This window comes from Barbus barbus (genome assembly GCF_936440315.1).
Source record: "Barbus barbus genome assembly, chromosome: 10".
In the NCBI taxonomy this organism is placed as follows: Eukaryota; Metazoa; Chordata; class Actinopteri; order Cypriniformes; family Cyprinidae; genus Barbus; species Barbus barbus.
In genome coordinates, this window is record NC_136738.1 from 29727565 (window position 1) to 29748055 (window position 20491).

Below are 20491 nucleotides of genomic sequence, written 5' to 3' on the forward strand. Positions count from 1 at the left end.
TATCTATCTATCTATCCATCCATCTATCTATCTATCTGTCTGTCAGTCTTCCATCATCCATCCATCCATTCTTTTATCCTTCCATCTATTCAGTCATCCATGTTCTGTCATTCCATCCATCCATCCATCCATCCATCCAATCATTTTGTTCTGTCAGTCCATCCATCCATCATTTTGTTGTCATTCCATCCATCCATCATTTTGTTGTCATTCCATCCATCCATCCATCCATCCATCCATCCATTCTTTTATCCTTCCATCCATCCATCATTTTGTTCTGTCAGTCCATCCATCATTTTGTTCTGTCATTCCATCCATCCATCCATTCTTTTATCATTCCATCCATCCAGTCATCCATGTTCTGTCAGTCCATCCATCCATCATTTTGTTCTGTCATTCCATCCATCCAATCATCCATGTTCTGTCTGTCCGTCCGTCCATCCATCCATCCATCCATCCGTCCATTCGTTCGTCATTCCGTCTGTCCATCCGTTCGTCATTCCATCCATCTATCCATCCAGACATCCATCCATCTGTCCGTCCATCCATCCATCCATCCATCCATCCATCCATCCATCCATCCATCCATTCGTCATTCCATCCATCCATCCATCTGTCCATCCATCCATCCATCCATCCGTTCGTTATTCCGTCCATCCATCCATCCATCCATCCATCCATCCGTTCGTCATTCCGTCCATCCATCTGTCCATCCATCCATCCATCCATCCATCCATCCATCCATCCATCCATCCATCCGTTCATCATTCCATCCATCCATCCATCCATCCATCTGTTCTTCTTTCCATCCATCCATCCATCCATCCATCCATCCATCCATCCATCCATCCGTTCATCATTCCATCCATCCATCCATCCATCCATCCATCCATCCATCCATCCATCCATCCATCCATCCATCCATCCATCCATCCATCCATCCATCCATCCATCCATCCATCCATCCATCCATCTGTTCGTCATTCCATCCATCCATCTGTCTGTCTATTGTTTGTTTTATCTACTGTTCATTCTATTGTTCTGTTGTTCTATCTACTTATCTACTAAAAGAAGCACTCAATCTGAATATTTCACCCTGAGTGTCAGATTCCTTTCTGTGATGTCAAACCTGTGATAAACTCTTATATTAATGACATGTGGCAGATGGAATGGGATGAATGTCACGAAAATAAGCTATATCAAATAAATCCTATATTTTACTAATTTTAAATCTATTTATGACCAAGTTGTTTTTACAAGGTGTCCTTTAGGTCATACAAGACTTACACATGGATATTTATTAAAAGCTGAAGAGCCACCATCATGCCTTACTTGCCAAACAAAAATGACTGTGAAGCATATTTTATTAGATTGTACTGTTTTTAATGTAAATAGACAACGGTTTTTCAGAGGTGTGTTTAACTGATTTAATTAAAAGTTGATCACCTGAATGGATTTTATAATTTTTGTTTAGTGTAGATTTAAAACGTCTTTTATAACTTTTTGTTACTTGTATACCTTGTGTAATTCATTTTGAGATCGCCATGAAAATAGCCTTGATGCTGGCATGGTGTTAAAAATTGAATAAATAAATAAATAAATCTATCTACTTTATCTATCTATCGCTCTATCGTATCTGTTTTCATATCTGATGTCTTTCTGCTGTTTTGCAGGTTTTAATGCTCACGCTGCAGAACGATCCTCCAACCTTGGAGACTGGGGTTGAGGATAAAGAGATGCTTAAGAAGTATGGGAAATCTTTTAGAAAACTTATATCCTTGTGCCTTCAGAAGGACCCTGCCAAGAGGTAATCTGAATTGACAAACCTGCCTTACTTGTTTACACAAATGAGTGAATCTGTGTCCCAGAATGCTGAATGGCGTGCAGACTTCAAGACTGTTTCCTTGCAGCAAGCTTCAGCAAAGGCCTTAATACTAGAAGCAAACATATTGATTGGAATTGTGTTGGGTGTATTATTGAATAGCAGTTCATTGTCTGTCCTTCGTTTGCTCACATATGGTCTCTCTAAAGATAAATCGCAGTCAATAAAAGAAATGCCACACAGACAAAGTAGCCCAAATAGATACGGATGAACTAATGCAATCTTGAGACAATAAATTGCTGCTGGTCTGTTTGCTTTCTATATCAGCTGCCTCATCTGGTCAATACAATGGACATTGGGTACTAGGGCTATAGTGGTGGACTATAATCATTTTTATATAATGACTGTGCAGTATCACTGTACAATATTAATATAAATTGCTTGTTAATTAAACTAATGACTTGTATATTGTATGATAGCATTTTAATATGTTAATTAGATTTTTTTAAATATTATTTTAGATAGATTGATCTCAATTATTATATTTTATTTAATATAATGCATAATTACACATGCATAATTTGGAATGTTGGTCTCATAAATAGTTTTAATTTTGTGATACACTATAGAACTGTGTATATTTATTATGTATATATAAAGATACACACATACAACATATATTTTGAAAAAATTTACATGTATTTACGTGTATATATTTATATTCATCATATATAAATATATTTAATATATAAACATAATATCTTTTTCTTAAAAATAGACATGAATGTGTGTGTATTTATATAGACATAATATATATATATACACAGTATTATGTAAACAAAAACTTTTATTTTGGATGCGATTAATCGTTTGATAGCACTAATTAATATCTATATTTGATAAAATATATATGGAATGGACTTAGTGAAGGTATATAAGTTCATTCAAATAGATATTATATTAAAAATGATATAATATTAATATTGATATTAAATAAAATACAGTAATCTAACACACACACATTTATTTATTTATGCATGCATGCATATATGGATGACGAGAAATGACTTAAATTGAAATTAATAAAAACATAAATGCGTAAATAAATAAATAATTGTAGAAATACATTAATAAATAAGTAAATGAATAAATAAAATAAATGAATGAATAAATAATTAAATGATGAAATAAATGATGTAGAAATGCACAAATAAATGTAGAAATAAATGTAGTATAACACAAATGGTACAAAAATAGTACAATTAAAAATGACACTGTTGACAAAATAAGCTAATAATTTATGTTTAAGCTAATAATTTATGCATATCTTTATTTATTTCAGCATTTAATTGATTATTTATTTATGTATTTCTATATTTATTTATTTCAGCATTTAATTAAATTATTTAATTAATTTATTTATACTTAAGGCATTTCTCGTCCTCCATATGCATATGCATGCTCCAAATTTGATACAGTGGCCAGTGAAAATGTCACCAGGTCAAGTAAATATCTGAACTACTGGCCCAGCCTGGCCAGAACAAAAAAAAGAAAAACAAAATGCTTATTGTTGAGTGTCTTGAAATGTGGAGCTGTCTGAAAATGTCAGCATCAAGTGCTCTTTCTCATCTCCACAGGCCCACTGCAGCCGAGCTTTTGAAATGTAAATTTTTCCAAAAGGCAAAGGTACGGCAGTATACTCTCCCTCCATACTTCAAATGCTTTAACCAGTGCTTCACAGAGGTCTGTCACTGATATATGTTATGTATTTTTCCCCTCTTGCCTCTGTGTTGTAGAATCGAGAGTACTTGATTGAAAAGCTGCTTTGTAAAGGACCAAATATAAGCCAAAGAGCCAAAAAGGTAACGCTGTCTCATTCTTCCCCACGCGTTTGAGTGTATTTTCTCCCTCTGGCCAGATGGGTCTCTGTGCTCTCATGTTCAGTAAAGTGCTTTCTGTATTGATTAAACTGTGGCTACTTTTGATTGAGGGATCGGAAGCCGTAATGTTTCTCACTGCAGGACATCTGCCCTCAACACTCACTGAGAGTCTCTCTGATACTGAATGCACTCTAACCTACTACTGTAAGAGCCGATCATGCATGGACTCTCTGGTGAACTCTGTCCCTCAGTCTGTTCTCTTACTGTTTACTCTGTCTGTCCATCTAACGTTCCACCTATCATTCTATCTAGTATTCTAACTTTATATCTATCATTCTAACATACACTCTCTTATCATTGAAACATTCTATTGTTCAATCGCTCTATCATTCTATCTGTCATTTCATTGAATCTATCTATCTATCTATCTATCTATCTATCTATCTATCTATCTATCTATCTATCTATCTATCTATCTATCTATCTATCTATCTATCTATCTATCTATCTATCTATCTATCTATCTATCTATCTATCTATCTATCATCATCATGTTTATGCACTTTTTTTAAGTTTTATGCCTCATCAATGTGCAGCTATAGACCCTCCCCTCTAAATTTTAATTGTGTGGTGTATTTCCTTACTAAGCAGATGGTGTGAAACTCATTCACGCTGAATTTAAGTCATTGTTTCAGTTCATGCCTTTAGCAGACACCTAATGTCTCCGAGCTCTGATGAGCTATGAAGAAAAATGGGCTTTAATGCAGGCAACAGTATGCTGCGTTTAAACAGCCGTTTGCATGCAGGCTGCATGTGTGATAGTACTGATGGGTGGGCTATCAGCTCCCCACACCTCTAGCCACTAAATGAATGAGAGAAATGGCGGCTAAAGAGCTGCACACATCCATCCATTTAGGAGGAGGTACAGAATGTCCCGGTGGAGGCTGTGACATTGATGCGCTGAAATGATGGGGGGATGTTGGTGTTTGCAAATGTGGGTTTGCTGGTGTTGTGTTGAGGTGCAGCTGACAGAATGAGGGAAATGTGCTGTGCATATATAGAATATTTACAGAGATTTTGCTGGTGATATAAACATTGTGAATATCTATTTTATTTGCACATTCAGCTTGTAAAAGACTGTGCCATAAGGTTAAGTTTGCAATCCTTCATTGTCTTCCAAGTCATCAGATGTTTTAATAGCATCTCTGATTTAAATGTATACATTTATTGGTTTGTTATCATTAGTTAATATTTTAAACTTATTACTTTTAGTTTAAGTCTGTGTCATTTCCATGACTCAGTTCAAACTGTCTTTTTATTGAATTGAATCTAAGCTCAACAATTCAATGGTTTGTTTGCATAATTACTCAAAATTGTTCATGGAAATAATATATGCATTATTATTTAGTAGTGTAATATTAGTGCATATTAATGCTTAACTTGTGAATGAAACTTACACTGACCAAAATTATAAACGCAACTTCGCACAGCCATTGAAGAGCAGTGGACAACCTGATCAACTCTATGCGAAGGGGATGTATTGCACTGCGTGAGGAAAATGGTGGTCACACCAGATACTGACTGGTTTTCGGACCCCCCCAATACAGTAAAACTGCACATTTTAGAGTGGCCTTTTATTGTGGCCAGCCTAAGGCACACCTGTGCAATAATCACGCTGTCTCCAACCTGTGAGGTGGATGGATTATCTCGGCAAAGGAGACGTGCTCACTAACACAGATTTAGACAGATTTGTGAACAATATTTGAGAGAAATAGGCCTTTTGTGTACATGGAAAAAGTCTTAGATCTTTGAGTTCAGCTCATTAAAAATGGGGGCAAAAACAAAAGTGTTGCTTTTATAATTTTGGTCAGTGTACTAAATATTATATTCATTTAAAAAAGCCTGGATTATTTTATTGTATTATGTTCTTTTTTTTATTAAACATTTTGAATGTTCTTTTGGCATACACACATAAACAGTGTCGTTTTGGTATCAATATTAATACATAGTTATTTTTATATTTTCTGTTTTCATTTTATATGATTTTGTGTTTTTATTTATTAGTTTTCTTTTAATATGTCTATTTATTATTTGAGTTTTAGTTATTTTAGTAACATTTCAGAATCAAACAAAATGAAAAAGATACATAAAATAAGTTAAAGGATTTTATTTGTTTACATTTTATTTTGTGTATTTTATTGCAAGTTAAAAAAATAACAACTATTACTATTATTATATAAATGACTAAAATAACTCTTATTTATAAAATAACTTTTATTTATATATACAACAAACAAACTACACAAACAATAGGATTGAGAGAAGCTCCTAAATGCATGCAGACTTCCTTGTGGTTTGTTCATAATAGTGTTTTTTAGGTCGAAAGACTTGCATCAAAAAAGGTGTGTTTTTTACTGATAAAGGGATTTATTCCACAGTAGGTGACCGAATGAGTGCACTTAAAAGCCGCCCGGCAGATTACTGCGCAGCCACACAGGCGTATTTAGAGTCTGACTTGTAAAGGATAATCACTACAGCAGATCCATTTAGAATTGATTTTGTTGATGTGTGATGGTTTTTTTAGTTGTCTGAAGTGCTCAGAGAAAACTAGTCGTGCTTTCAGTAATAGACTCTTCTCAATGAATTACAGTATTAATGGGAGGGAGAAACAGACGTAGGGGCTGTTGTCTGGGTGGAACGGAGCCCATGCGTACTTGTTAGATTTGACAACAGTTGCAGTCATCCGAGGTGTTGCATTCAGGGAAGGGAACCTCTGGGAAATGTAGGTTTAATTAGAGATCTGAATCGTTATTTGTAGCACCTGGGTTGGGATATTGGGGTTGTTAGTGGGATGGTACAGTAGTGAAGCTCATCAGCTGAAACCGTGTTAACAAACAGCTGTAGGGGACGTTCACTAATAGTGATTAAAGCGCTGGAGGTCAGCGGCTCTGTCGCTTCTCAGTGACCGTATCAAACTCTTTCAGGTGATCAATCACTGTCTGTCCTCTCAGCAGTAGTCGATGCATTGCATTGCAAGCAAAATTGTTTATTTTAAATTAATTATTTATCTTAACCCAATTGGCAGCTTTCTTGTTTCAAGTACAAATTTAACAAAACTTTTATTTTATGTTAAAAATGTGAGTTTTATGCTTTAAAACAATTATTTGAAAATGGGTATTAATATATTATACTTAAAATAATTAACGATAAACATTATTTTAGGGATGTTAAAACTATTTTAATTGAGAGTTACTGTTTTAGAAAATCATTTATCAAATATTAAGATATTTTTTCTTTCATATCAGTATGTTTGTGAATTAATTTAAATGTTGAATAATATGATGATTTTAATGTGTTCTTTATTTGGCCTTTGAGTTATCTGTCTATATCTGTCTATAAATTATAATATTATAATTATTATAATATGAATTTGCATTAGGGTTAATTAATCTTCTTTAATGATTTCAGCCTTTTAGTGAGACTTTTTTCTTTGTATCATATCAATATGTTTGTGAATTAATTTGATTTCAAAAGTTTGAGATGGAGTTTTTTTTATGAAATCTTTTCGTTAGAAAATAGGCTGGATTTATTTCATTTAAAATACAGTAAAACAATGAAATTGTGAAATGCAATTACAGTCTCAAATAACTCATTTCTATTTGAATAATTTTGAAAATGTAACTTATTCCTGTGATCAAAGTTGAATTTTCAGCGTCTTCGGTGTCACATGATCCTTCAGAAATCATTTTAATATGGTGATTTTCTGCTGAAGAAACATGTCTCATTATTATCAATATTAAAACGAGTTGTACTGCTTCATATTTTTGTGGAAACCCTTTCAGATTTTCTCTCAGGATTCTTTGAATAGTAAGTTTGTGCAGTATTTTTTAGGTTTCAGACACGGCTACGGTGTGAGTCTGGAGTGTATAGCGTACTAAAAATGTGAATTATGAAATTGAATCACGACCCTCATGAATATTATGATGAAGGATGTGTCAGTGTCAGCAGTATGTGTGTGTCCTTTCTGTCACCTGGTGTTTGTCCTCATTGCTGATGTGTTTGTGTGCGATTGTGACCCAGCCTCACTCCCACATTATGTATCCAGTCAGCATAGCCGTAGCCCGCGGAGAGAGAGAGAGAGAGAGAGATGCTGTCATGTAAGGACTCTCTGACCTGAACAACTCCTGACAAACACCATTTCTCTTCCTTACCTCACATCCTCTGCCTCTGTCTGTATTCCTTTATCTCTCTCTCTCTCTCTCTGTGGTTGTCTGCCTCGTCTTTCTCATTCTCTTTCTTGCCCTGCGTCTTTCTTTCTCCTCACCGTGAGACGTTTCATAGGACTTGAATATTAGCAGCTGTGGTTCTGTTCGGCCCGCTGTGGAGAGAATCAGTATTTGACCTTGGAATTTCAAAGCGTTTCGTCAGTGACGTCCACTAGAGCGAAACAGAATTAAGCAGCACTGTGAGAATCAGGATTTTAATGTGCGCTTTATTTGGCCTTTGAGATTTCAAACACAGCGTCATTTAAAATTAACCAAAGAACTTGGATAATTAAAAAAAAAAATTGTTACAAATATAATTTTCAATTTTAATTCATTTAAAAAAAAATTATAATTTAAGCATTTTCTAAAATTCAGTTTGACCTGAAAAAATGTAATGACCTTGACTCTGGGATATAATTTACTTGCTGCATGACAACAAAATAGCTTCCTGTAAATGTTGATTAGACCATGCTTTGACTAATTTTGTTAATAATAAAACAAAGGATTAATAAAATGTTCATAAATAATATTTATTTTAAAATATTATATTTTATCAATAATATATACTAATAAAAACATTATGAAATAATTCAAAATATATATTTGAAATCGTGAAATATTTAGTTAATTTTTCCCCGGAAAATGTTTGCCTTTTAATAAGACTTATTTTTCTTTATTTCAAGTCTTCAGAGAGGCAAACTGAATATATTTGAATTTCCGGCCCACAAATATATATAATAAATACCATAAATCATAAATTATCAGTTGTACATCTACATCATAGATAGGGCTGGGTATCGTTCAAAAATTTTCGATATCGATACCGATACCTTGAGTTCGATACCGGTTCCTGAACGATACTTTTTTCGATACCAGTTTTATGAAATCAGTTTTAATAAGATTACATTATCTCAAAAAACTATTTTATTTTAGCTTGTTGATATTTATACAGACTCAAAGCCTCATCTCCTGAGCCACTGCACAAAGGAACTAAATATATCCAACACAATAAATAAATAAATAATTTTAATAAAGTTCAAATTGTTTTCAGTTTACACATCTGTTAGGCTACGTTTACATGAGTGCGTGTTCATTTTAAAACACATCATCATTTCTAGGTTGTTAAAGACTTCAAGAAATTTAAAATCTTCATCCACTTTCATAAGTGGGAGTTTTATTTTCTTTCACCACATGTTTTATTGTTATTAAATTCTGGTGTAGTATGTCTAATTATTTGAATGCATAAAAACAACTTAAAATAGCCTTATGAAATGTTTTATTTTTCCTCAGAAATTATGTGTTCTGTATCTAGTTTTCAAATGAAGACATAAAACATTAATTTAATTTATCTTTAAATGATTGAAAATCAAAGTTTATTTATTTTGGCAAACAAAGGGGGGTTACTATTAAAATTAAAACATGGAATAACTGTTGTGTGATCATTACTAAAAAATAATAAAGTTTTAATAATTTTAATAGTAGCCTAGTAGTAGCAGTATGTACACTCTGCTGAACAATATTAACATATTTCTACCGCGGTGTTCTCCGAGTTAATCCGAACTTTTATTTTGACGGGTTGCCTGGTATACCTTTACAGTTCTGTGTGTATATGATATGAGTTAGTTTTACTCGAATCAAACGGTAAAATGCGCATGAAGTGAGTCTCAGAGCAGGTCTGGAGATGTTGTTCATGTGTTTATGTCCTCATTTAGAGAGACGGCAGACGCTGAAATCACCGCGAGCGTCAGGCGCGCTTCAGCCTGTGTATAGTAAACAAACCACGCGATATAGAGAGCAGACTGCTCCGTGCGCTTTCGAAACGCTCTCGCGTATGGCGTTCCGATCGGCTCTTTAATATGACTTTGCTACATGCACTCGTCTCAATGAACGTCTCACTCAACGTCTTATTTTTTTTTTCTTTCTGCTATTTATTCCATTCATTTTAAGACGCAGACGTGACGCAGACGTCACGCAGACGTCACGTAAATCACGCGTGGCAGTGAAGTGTCGAGTCAGACGTCACGCGTCATTCACGTGTGGCAGTGAAGTTATTAATTATTTTTTTCTCTAACACTTATTTAACACTCTACTCAACATGGCTCAGTGCAGTGTGCCAGCGGTTGCGATCGGTTCTTTAATATGACTTTGCAACATGCACTCGTCTCAATGAACGTGACACTTGCGTCTGTCTTATAACGTGATGTCTGCGTCTGTGATTTATATATAGGATATTGTGTGTGTGTTGTTTAACCCACATTTTGAGGGCCAAATGCCCCCACAAAGATAGAAATATGAAGAAACAAACTTGATATAGGCTATTGCATTTTTATAGCTTATTGTTGGGGTTGTTATTGTGTTTTTTTATATAGTTTTAAAAGGCCTAGGCTACAGCACTTTGGTAGACTAGAAAACAGACAACTCGATCGCGTTTTCTGTAGATCCTTTAAATAGAAGAATAGAAATGAAAAATAGGCTACTATTTTTTTTATATATAAGTCACCTGTGGTGAAAAAAAAACGACTGTAAACTTTTTTTTAAATAGTTTGTAAACTATTATTTGACTTTTGTTTATGACGTTTTGCCCCTTTATTAAACATTTAAAATATTCACAAATTAATATGGATTTTTTTTTTTTTTGATTTTACTGGATTTCTAAGGCCAAATTATTTTCACGCAGTGCTGAATGAGAAGAGCCATCTCTGTAAAAAATAATAAAGAATGAGTGAGTGGAATGTGCTGGAAACCGCCCTTGCAGCAGACTATGGCAGACGCAGACGTCACGTTCGGCAGACGCAGACGTCACGTTCGGCACACGAACGAGTGATGTGGCAGACGCAGACGAGACGTTCGGCAGACGCAGACGTCACGTTCGGCACACGAACGAGTGATGTGGCAGACGCAGACGAGACGTTCGGCAGACGCAGACGAGACGTTCGGCAGACGCAGACGTCACGTTCATTGAGACGAGTGCATGTAGCAAAGTCATATTAAAGAGCCGATCGGAACGCCATATTAATATGACTTTGCAACATGCACTCGTCTCAATGAACGTGACACTTGCGTCTGTCTTATAACGTGATGTCTGCGTCTGTGATTTATATATAGGATATTGTGTGTGTGTGTTGTTTAACCCACATTTTGAGGGCCAAATGCCCCCACAAAGATAGAAATATGAAGAAACAAACTTGATATAGGCTATTGCATTTTTATAGCTTATTGTTGGGGTTGTTATTGTGTTTTTTTATATAGTTTTAAAAGGCCTAGGCTACAGCACTTTGGTAGACTAGAAAACAGACAACTCGATCGCGTTTTCTGTAGATCCTTTAAATAGAAGAATAGAATTGAAAAATAGGCTACTATTTTTTATATATAAGTCACCTGTGGTGAAAAAAAACCACTGTAAACTTTTTTTAAAATAGAAATAAAATTAATATGGATTTTTTTTTTTTGATTTTACTGGATTTCTAAGGCCAAATTATTTTCCCGCAGTGCTGAATGAGAAGACATGAACATTTGTGTAAATTCATTACTATTTGGAATAAAAGCTATACAGGTAAAATCACTTAATTAAATACAACTGAAGATCAGTGGGAAAAAATAATAAAGAATGAGTGAGTGGAATATGCTGGAAACCGCCCTTGCAGCAGACTATGGCAGACGCAGACGTCACGTTCGGCACACGAACGAGTGATGTGGCAGACGCAGACGAGACGTTCGGTAGACGCAGACGAGACGTTCGGCAGACGCAGACGTCACGTTCATTGAGACGAGTGCATGTAGCAAAGTCATATTAAAGAACCGATCGGAACGCCATACTCGCGGAGGTCAAACACTGATCAATCAGCGCCGCGCCGCTTCTAGTCAAACACACCTAGTGCTGCAGGCTTATTGGCTCACTGACGGTGATGAGATTAACCCCTTAGGTATCGAAATTTGGTACCGAACGACAAGACGTTTTTTGATACTCGGTGGTATCGAGGCAATTCGGTCGGTGCCTAAAAAGTATCGAACTCCATACCCAGCCCTAATCATAGAAGAAATTAAATTAATTCTCTATATGATTTTTCATTCACGTCATTACTTCAAAATGACCTGTGCAAAATTAGACCGGTAGATAGATAGATGGATAGATTACAATTTTATGCATGAACATCTTGATTATTTTATACTAGATTTTATCCTGTAATTTCTGCCATCTCATATAACTTGACCTTCTTGGAACAAACCTGTGATTGATGAAGGGAGTCAAGATCGTGTCGTTTTGACCAGAGATAAGGTCGTATCTTATGTATGTCTTCACCTATTCCTTTACTAATATACTAGATTTTATATCGGTGTAATGCTTGTGTGTGTCTGGTGAAGGGGAGTGTTTGTGGTTTGTGTCCAGTAGGGGGCAGAGCAGCTTGCTGCTTGGTTTCTCACTGTGTCTCTGCAGTGGACTCCTGTGTTGACTCTCAGGCTGGAGCACATTATTTTGAATTATTTTCAGCTGAAATTTTAATAATCTCTTGTTATTGCTTGCTGAGTCATACCTGGTACTGAACTAAACATGTAAATCATAATATCTAGCTGTAAAACTGTCTTTATTTCTCTCTTCTCATTTCAGTGAACAAAGCTTTAGTGACACGACTATAAAAAATTACTGTTCTGCCAAAGCAAATGTATACAGTAGAGCAGAAATAGAGATGAAATTACATAAACAGAGTGCAGTATGAATAAAGTTGGATACTTAAATTTTTCTTTGCTGATTTTTTTTTTTTTTTTAATGGAGACTCTTATGCTCATCAAGGCTGTATTTAATTGATAATAAAAAACAGAATATGATGATAAAATACAGAAAAAACAGTAATATTGTGAAATATTATTGCAATTTCTAATATCGGTTTCCTATTTTAATATACTTTAAAATGTAATTTATTTCTGTGATGCAGCGCTGAATTTTCAGCATCATTACTCCAGTCTTCTGTGTCACATGATCCTTCAGAAATCAGTATAATATGCTGATTTATTATCGGTGTTGAAACTGTTGTGCTGCTTCAGATTTTTTGGGAACCTGTGATACTTTTTTCTTTGATTCTCTGAATAAAAAAGCTAAAAAGAACAGCATTTATTCAAAATAGAAATCTTTTTTAACAGCATAAGTCTTTACTGTCACTTTTTATTCATTTAACATCTCTTTGCTGAATAAAAGTATTCATTTCTTTAAAAAAAAATACTAACCCCAAACTTTTTAATAGTAGTGTATATAGTTATTTTAAATTGCAATAATATTTCACAAAATTACAGTTTTTATTTTCTGTATTTTTGATCAAATAAATGCATCCTCGCTGAACATAAGAAACTTCTTTAAAAAACATTACAAATCTTACTGATCCTAAACGTTTGAACGGCACATTCAATTCAATTTGATTTAGTTTAATTTTTGAATTTGCCTGAGCAAAAGAATTTGTGTCAATGGCCCTAAAAAACTACAATTATAAATAATTCTAAATGCAGAAATACATTTAGATACTTCTTTAAATATTATTTGTAAGGATGTTCTTTTGTCTTTCTCTCTCAGTATAGTAATGATTTGTTTTTTGTAATTGAATGTCTGCACCACAACACTCGCCTGCGCATTACATTTTCTAAGAGAGCAATTTACTGCTGGCTATTTGAGCTTACATAATGTCCGTAAATGACAGCGAGTGTGTGTTTGAGCGCTCTGTGCCGCTGACCCACTCGTGTTATTCATAAGCACACAGCCCGCAGGTGCAGTTTGTCATCATGCGCTGATGCTTATTTGTTGCTTTGTTTTGTCTGTGTGTTATTTTGAAGGATCCCGAGCAGAGGAAGCAGCACACAGAGGATGCTGGGAAACGGGTACATGTTATCTCGCTCGCAGAAAGCTTACTTGGTGCTTCTCACTTAGACGTGTGTGTGTCTGTGTGCCGTGTTTCACCTCTCGTCTTGAACTGGAAGCTGAGTAAATCTCCTGGAGGACAGTGTGTCTGTGTGTATATGTTGCGGATCTACTGAATTTCTCAATCAGGCCAATATGATTTTGTCAGTAGCCTCTCAGAAGAGAGCAAACTTCAGAAAGAGTCATTGATTGGACACCCTCTGATCTCCACAGTCTAGTGCCTCGTATTTCACAGACACCCAGAGGATTTAAGGTCTTCTGTGCCTTTTTGATTTGAGTTATCACCTGTTGTGGGATTAAATGGATGGAACTATAACTCTTAATAGACTCGTGTAGTACCAGACTTTTGAACCGCACACTTAGACTAGAAAGAGACTGAGATATTTTATTTTATTATTTGTTGATGGGTCTATTACTTAGAAAATTGTCATGAAAATCATTATTATTTTCAGTATCTTTTTGTTTTTTTTATTATATAGATTTTTATTAGTAAAATATAGATGTTTGTAATTTTTTTAATAAAAATACAAATGTATCAAATTTTCATTACTTTGAACATTGTGATAAACATTATTATTATATTAGTATTTTTAGTTATTTATCCATTAAAATGCGTATATTGTGAATATAAATAAAACTTAATAAATATTATATACAGTATGCACATTCTAAAAAATATAAGAAATAAAAATAATATATATATATAGAAATAAATATATTCTACATTTACATTTATTCATTTATCTGACGCTTTTATCCAAAGCGACTTACAATTGCTATATATGTCAGAGGTCGCACGCCTCTGGAGCAACTAGGGGTTAAGTGTCTTGCTCAGGGACACATTGGTGTCTCACAGTGGATTCGAACCCGGGTCTCTCACACCAAAGGCATGTGTCTTATCCACTGATAACAGTGCCCACATACCTGATATCCTGGCTGGGCAGTAGTTCCCCCTTGTGACAGTTTCAAAATATACACAATCAAAAAAAATATTTAAGGGTTAGGGTTTAAATGCATTTAAAATTTCCATCCATTTGCATTGAACAGTTTTAACATGAACTAACTGATGAACTTTATGTGATGTATATTTGTCAGTCATAAATGTAGCAGGTGATATTTCTGTAATATTACTAATAAACAGAATGTGTTGTAGATACACATGTGCAATATATATTAATATATGTGCAATATAATACATATGATGTAATAAATGAATACATATTATGTCCTCATTTGTAAGTTGCTTTGGATAAAAGAGTCTGCTACATGACTAAATGTAAATGTAATATGTATGCAATAATATTGCAATAACCAGATTTATATATTTATCAATAAATATATAATTTATTTACAACTTATACATTTTAATTAAATACTAGCTAGCCGTATTAAATGTAATTTTCACCATTAACAAATTTACGCTGGTTCAAGCCATTTGAATAAATGCATTTGTTTTATTATTTAAATAAAATCAAATAGATGCAAATAGTTAATAATAAATGATGCCAAGTGCAGAAATGTGACCCTATTTATTTTTGCCTGACAAATATGCATTTAGTTTATCAGATTGTGTTAAAACTGTTTAAAATGATGGAAATTTTATAATTAATTCAAATTACATAAATCTTACATTTCAGCCTAAATATTTTTTGAGCACAAACGAGCTTTTCCATGAATAATTGCATATTTGCTTTTCAAATAGACTTTTTTTGGTAAATATTTGTTAAATATTCATTTAATTGAAGCCACCACCCAGCATCACCATTCTGACACAATAACTAAATAATGAACAAAAAAAATTCATAATGTTTGTATACCATTTGGTACCAGAATACCAAAAATTATTTCACTGACATAAATTGCTCTGTCTAATATATGCATATAAATGTAGATTTTTATTCTTAAAATATATTTGTAATAATTACTTTTTCTTAAAAAAAAAAAAAAAAAAAAATCAGAAATGATCACATTTTCATTACTTTGAACATTGTCAAAAAAATATATATATATTATTTTAGTTTTTTTGTAGAGATACACCGATTGTAATTTTCTTGGCCGATTCCCATTTCCGTTTTTTTGGAAGTGTGACATGCCGATACCGATTTTTTTTGCCAGCATATACAAACAAAAATCTATGCAAATTTCAATGCAAAAATTATTTACATAAAAGAAATGATCAAACATTACAATTCCCCCAATCTGGACTAAGTTACAGATTTTCTCTCACTTAAACATCTCTCAAAATAAAGTGCTCAGTCTGGAAAGAGGAAGAAATGGCTAATGTAAAATGAGCTGCTGTATGTAACAAAACAGATGTAATTTCCCACTATGTTTATAAATGGTCATTTTTTCCCCCCTAACCTTATTAAATGTGTCATCTTTCATATCAAATTCTTACTTTGTTTCAATTAATTCAGTTAGCATCATAAGAAACTGTAGAGTTGTTACATTATTTGTTGTTGTTTATTATAATTTGTTGTTTTAAAAATTAGTATTAACAAATGACATTAGTATTAACAAACTTTATCTTTCCACTGCTGAGGAACCAGAAGCTGCGTCTGAAGTGGCATTAAATGTATTTACACAGACAGTTTGGTGAAGCTGAGGTGCCATAAATGCATTTACACTGCAAAATTTCAAATGCATAAATAAATTTATAAGATTAATGTTTTACATATTTTTTAAAAACATACAAATGTTGAAAAAATTAAACGTGAAACTGACCGGCCCGTCACCGATCCAGGCCGGTCATGTAAAAAATCGGCCAATTCCGATCACTGGCCGGTCAGTCGGTGCATCTCTATTTTTTTGTCATAAAATTGTCATAAGAAACATTATTATTTAAAATATAATTATATTTTTAAGAATTTATTTTTAAGGATATACCATTCTGACACAATAACAAAAAATAAGCAAAAAACACAAACTAGCATAAAAATATTTGTAAACTTGTGAACAGATTACCAAAAGTAATAAATACCATTTATTTCACAGACATAAGTTCTGCTCTGTCTAATTCTGTATAATTGCTCTCCAATTCACAACAAGCGTCTTTCAAAGTGTTGATGTCACTAACTTGGCTAACTTTAGCAAGTGACCAGTGTTCATTTTCTCATCCCGGTACATTCTAAATGTAAATTGATTTCCTGTTGGATGGATAAAACCAGTGTGCCCTTATTCTCGGAAATTGTGTAAAGCCAGCCGATCAGATTAGAGCTTGGCTGTCAGACTGAGAAAAGGCTCGTCTAAATTACAGGAATTTAGGGATGTTGTTGAGCAGAATTGCATGGTTTCAGGAGTTGAGCTGATCCCCTGATTTGCTGTACTTCAATGCACATTGAGATCTTGTTGGCCAGATTAAACTTTAGCATGTTTTAAAGATGTGTCCTGCTGAAAAGAGCAGATAGTGGAATATTTCAGCGCTGGTTACAGACACTGAGCAGGCCTCAAGTAAAAGCTGGCCTTTTTGTTGAAGCTAGGGCCGGGAGATGAATTAAAGCTCACTTCACTGACCCAGAGAAATAAGCCCTGTAAGTTCAGCACAGTCTATATCTGACACTCGACCCCTGCTGAAACCGAAGCGTGACGCTGTAGAGCACAACAGTAGGCTTCTGAAAGTACAAATGCCATTCATTTCCTCCATAGAGAAATTGATTTTTAACAATCATTTGTAAACATACCAAGTTGGACCTGGCATGAGCTCTGAAGTTGGTAAACAGTGATGTGTTTCTGTAGAAACAAGTCTGCATGATTTCAGCTTATATAAATGCAATTTTGTATTAGTTTGGGTCCAAAACCCTAAATATATTTTGAAACGCTTATGGAATAAAAAATACTTTCAGCACCAAGTCTGCTGGAAAAGTGTGGAGTCACTGCTGTGTGCACACTACTGTGAGTTTGACGGCATGTCCCGTTCACTCCCGCAGGTCAGAAGGGTTCCAGGGTCGAGTGGTCACCTGCACAAGACCGAGGACGGAGACTGGGAGTGGAGTGATGACGAAATGGACGCGAGAAGTGAGGAGTGGAAGGCTGCTGTCAATCATGGAAGGGTAAGTGTGACCTTGTAGTAGGACGTGAATCATCATTCTTAAAGGGATAGTTCATTCAAAAATGAAAATTTCTATTACATTTAGTCATTTAGCAGATGCTTTTATCCAAAATGAGGACAATAGAAGCAATCAAAATCAACAAAAGAGCAATGATATGCAAGTGCTATGACAAAATTGATAAACATTTATTTAGAAAAATAGTTTATGTATATAAACAAATAAATATGTGCATAATAGTAAATATATGTATAATATGTATTATATGTTTAATTTATAAATTGTTTATTTATAAATATTTATTTATTATTTAACATTCCACACCTTCTGAAGACATACAATATTTTGTGTGAAGAACAGACTGAACTTAAACTGATTCATTACAATGTTTATTTATAAAACAATATATATATATATATATATATATATATATATATATATATATATATATATATATATATATATATATATATATATATATATATATATATATATAGTGAAGTATATTTCTTAATAAATCAATTTCTCTCCTTCTCTCTATATATGTAGGCAGAAAGAGAAGTAGGGAAATTTATTTATTTAGAAATATTTATATATTATTTCTTTCATATTCCATACCTTCTGAAGTCATATACGTACTTGAACTTGAACTGATTAATTAAAATGTTTATTCATTTAAAAATATACATTTACAAATATTTTTATATTATATACTTTATATTACACACCTTCTGAAGTCATAAAATATGTTAGTGTGATAAACAGACTGAACCTGAACGTATTATTTAAAAGTAAAAAAAAAAAATCATATACACAATTATATATTTATATTGTATAATAAACATACAGACTTTGAACTGATTCATTAATACCTCATTCGAGTGTGCTCTTTTAAATGAATCAGTTTATCTGAATGATTTGATTCAGTTATGAATCAGACTCGCTGAATGATCCAGTAGCAGTAGTGAACAGTAGATTATTGATAACATTAAATTATGGTCTGTTTCTCACACAAATTTATCATTTGTTTTCAGAAGATGCAATGCATTCAGTTGAAAAACTGCAAAATGTACACATTTTCACTAGTGGTCTCAGACTTTTGGACCTTACTGTAAAAATAAAGCCTTCGGTATGTATTTGCATTTAACCCGCATATGATATTTGAACATTTGAATTTGAGCCGAGGAGTACACCTCAAGCTCTTTTAATATTTTATCATAAACGCTCTGCTTGTACCATACAGGTGACACACACCATTTGATCAAAGCCGAGGGCCCTTTTTCTCTCAGAAATGTAGAATATATAATGCTAAAACGTCTCCGACAGGAAGGAACAATCAGAGCCCCCAAAGCGAAGCGTCCGCAAATCAGCGGCTGCTAATGAAGCTGGAGGCGTTGTTCATGTGTTTATTGTTTATTATGGAATGCAAATGAGCAAGTGCTGATTGCACTCCCACACAAATAGCTACATCTGTCTGTCGTACTTTGTGTGAGCCGAGAACATAATTGAATCCTGTCTCGTTATTGCTTTTGCAGTCACGCAGGGTCAAAGACGAAAACCAGCATGTAAGTTACAGTTATTCTATCTTTTACCTTTCAGAATGTTTGTGTTTTAATTGGCTGTGTGGGGTAATGCATCGCTGCTTTGAGTGTGTCAACATGAAATCAAAACTGACCCTCTTTACTTTACGTAATGCACGGTACCGGCTTAATGTGAATGATTCATCAGTGCAAGTACAGTAATGTTTGTCTTTTCAAAACTTGCTCTGTTTCTGACACAACTTATTTTTTCGACAGTACAGGTTGTTGGTTAATGTTGACCAGGAGACAAATAGGTATTTAGTTATTGTTTTAGTCGTTACAGCCTTTATAAAATCTTTCTGATATATAATTTTCAATATTATTTTTATTAGAAAAATGAAACGGACAAAATAAGACGTGTTTTGAAGTATATTATAAAAACTTGTATGGACTCTTTGGTTCAGGCTAGACAACAACCAGCTAGTAACCACCCAAAACAACCTAGAAATATAGATAGCAACGATCTTGTAACCATCCAAAACACCTTAGCAACTGCATAGCAACATCCTGATAACCACCCAAAACACTCTAGTAAAACGCATGGTAGCACCCGGGTGATCTTCCAAAACACCTTAGCAACTGCATAGTAACGAACTGGCAACCACCCAAAACATTCTATTAAAAAGCATAGCAACGCCCTGGTAACCACTCAAAATATTCTAGTAAAACGCATGACAATGCCCTGGTAACCAATCATAACATCCTAGTAAAAAGCATATTAGTGCCCTGGTAACCACCCAAAACATTCTAGTAAAATGCATGGCAGCACCCTGGTAACTATCCAAAACACCCTAGTAAAACGCATTGCAACGCCCTGGTGACCATCCAAAACACCTTAGCAACCACATAGTAGCGAACTCGTAACCAGACAAAACATTCTATTAAAGCGCATAGCAACGCCCTGGTAACCACTCAAAACATTCTGGTAAAACGCATGACAACGCCCTGGTAACCAATCATAACATCCTAGTAAAATGCATATTAGTGCCTTGGTAA

The 20491-nt window shown here is 34.0% G+C and overlaps 1 protein-coding gene across 8 annotated transcripts in view; it reads left to right on the forward strand.

Annotated features, from left to right (window-relative positions):
- The window catches only part of stk39 (serine threonine kinase 39), a 66659-nt gene that overhangs the window by 15175 nt on the left and 30993 nt on the right, over positions 1-20491 (forward strand). For 5 of the 8 annotated variants that reach the window (XM_079426718.1, XM_079426713.1, XM_079426719.1 and 2 more), the window contains exons 8-12: positions 1674-1807; positions 3460-3508; positions 3619-3684; positions 17796-17918; positions 19451-19480. In XM_079426718.1, coding sequence (XP_079282844.1) covers positions 1674-1807; positions 3460-3508; positions 3619-3684; positions 17796-17918; positions 19451-19480 — 402 coding nt within the window. Of the gene's footprint in view, positions 1-1673; positions 1808-3459; positions 3509-3618; positions 3685-13784; positions 13830-17795; positions 17919-19450; positions 19481-20491 lie in introns of all 8 variants that reach the window. The other 3 variants (XM_079426712.1, XM_079426714.1, XM_079426716.1) reach the window with 1 other exon arrangement.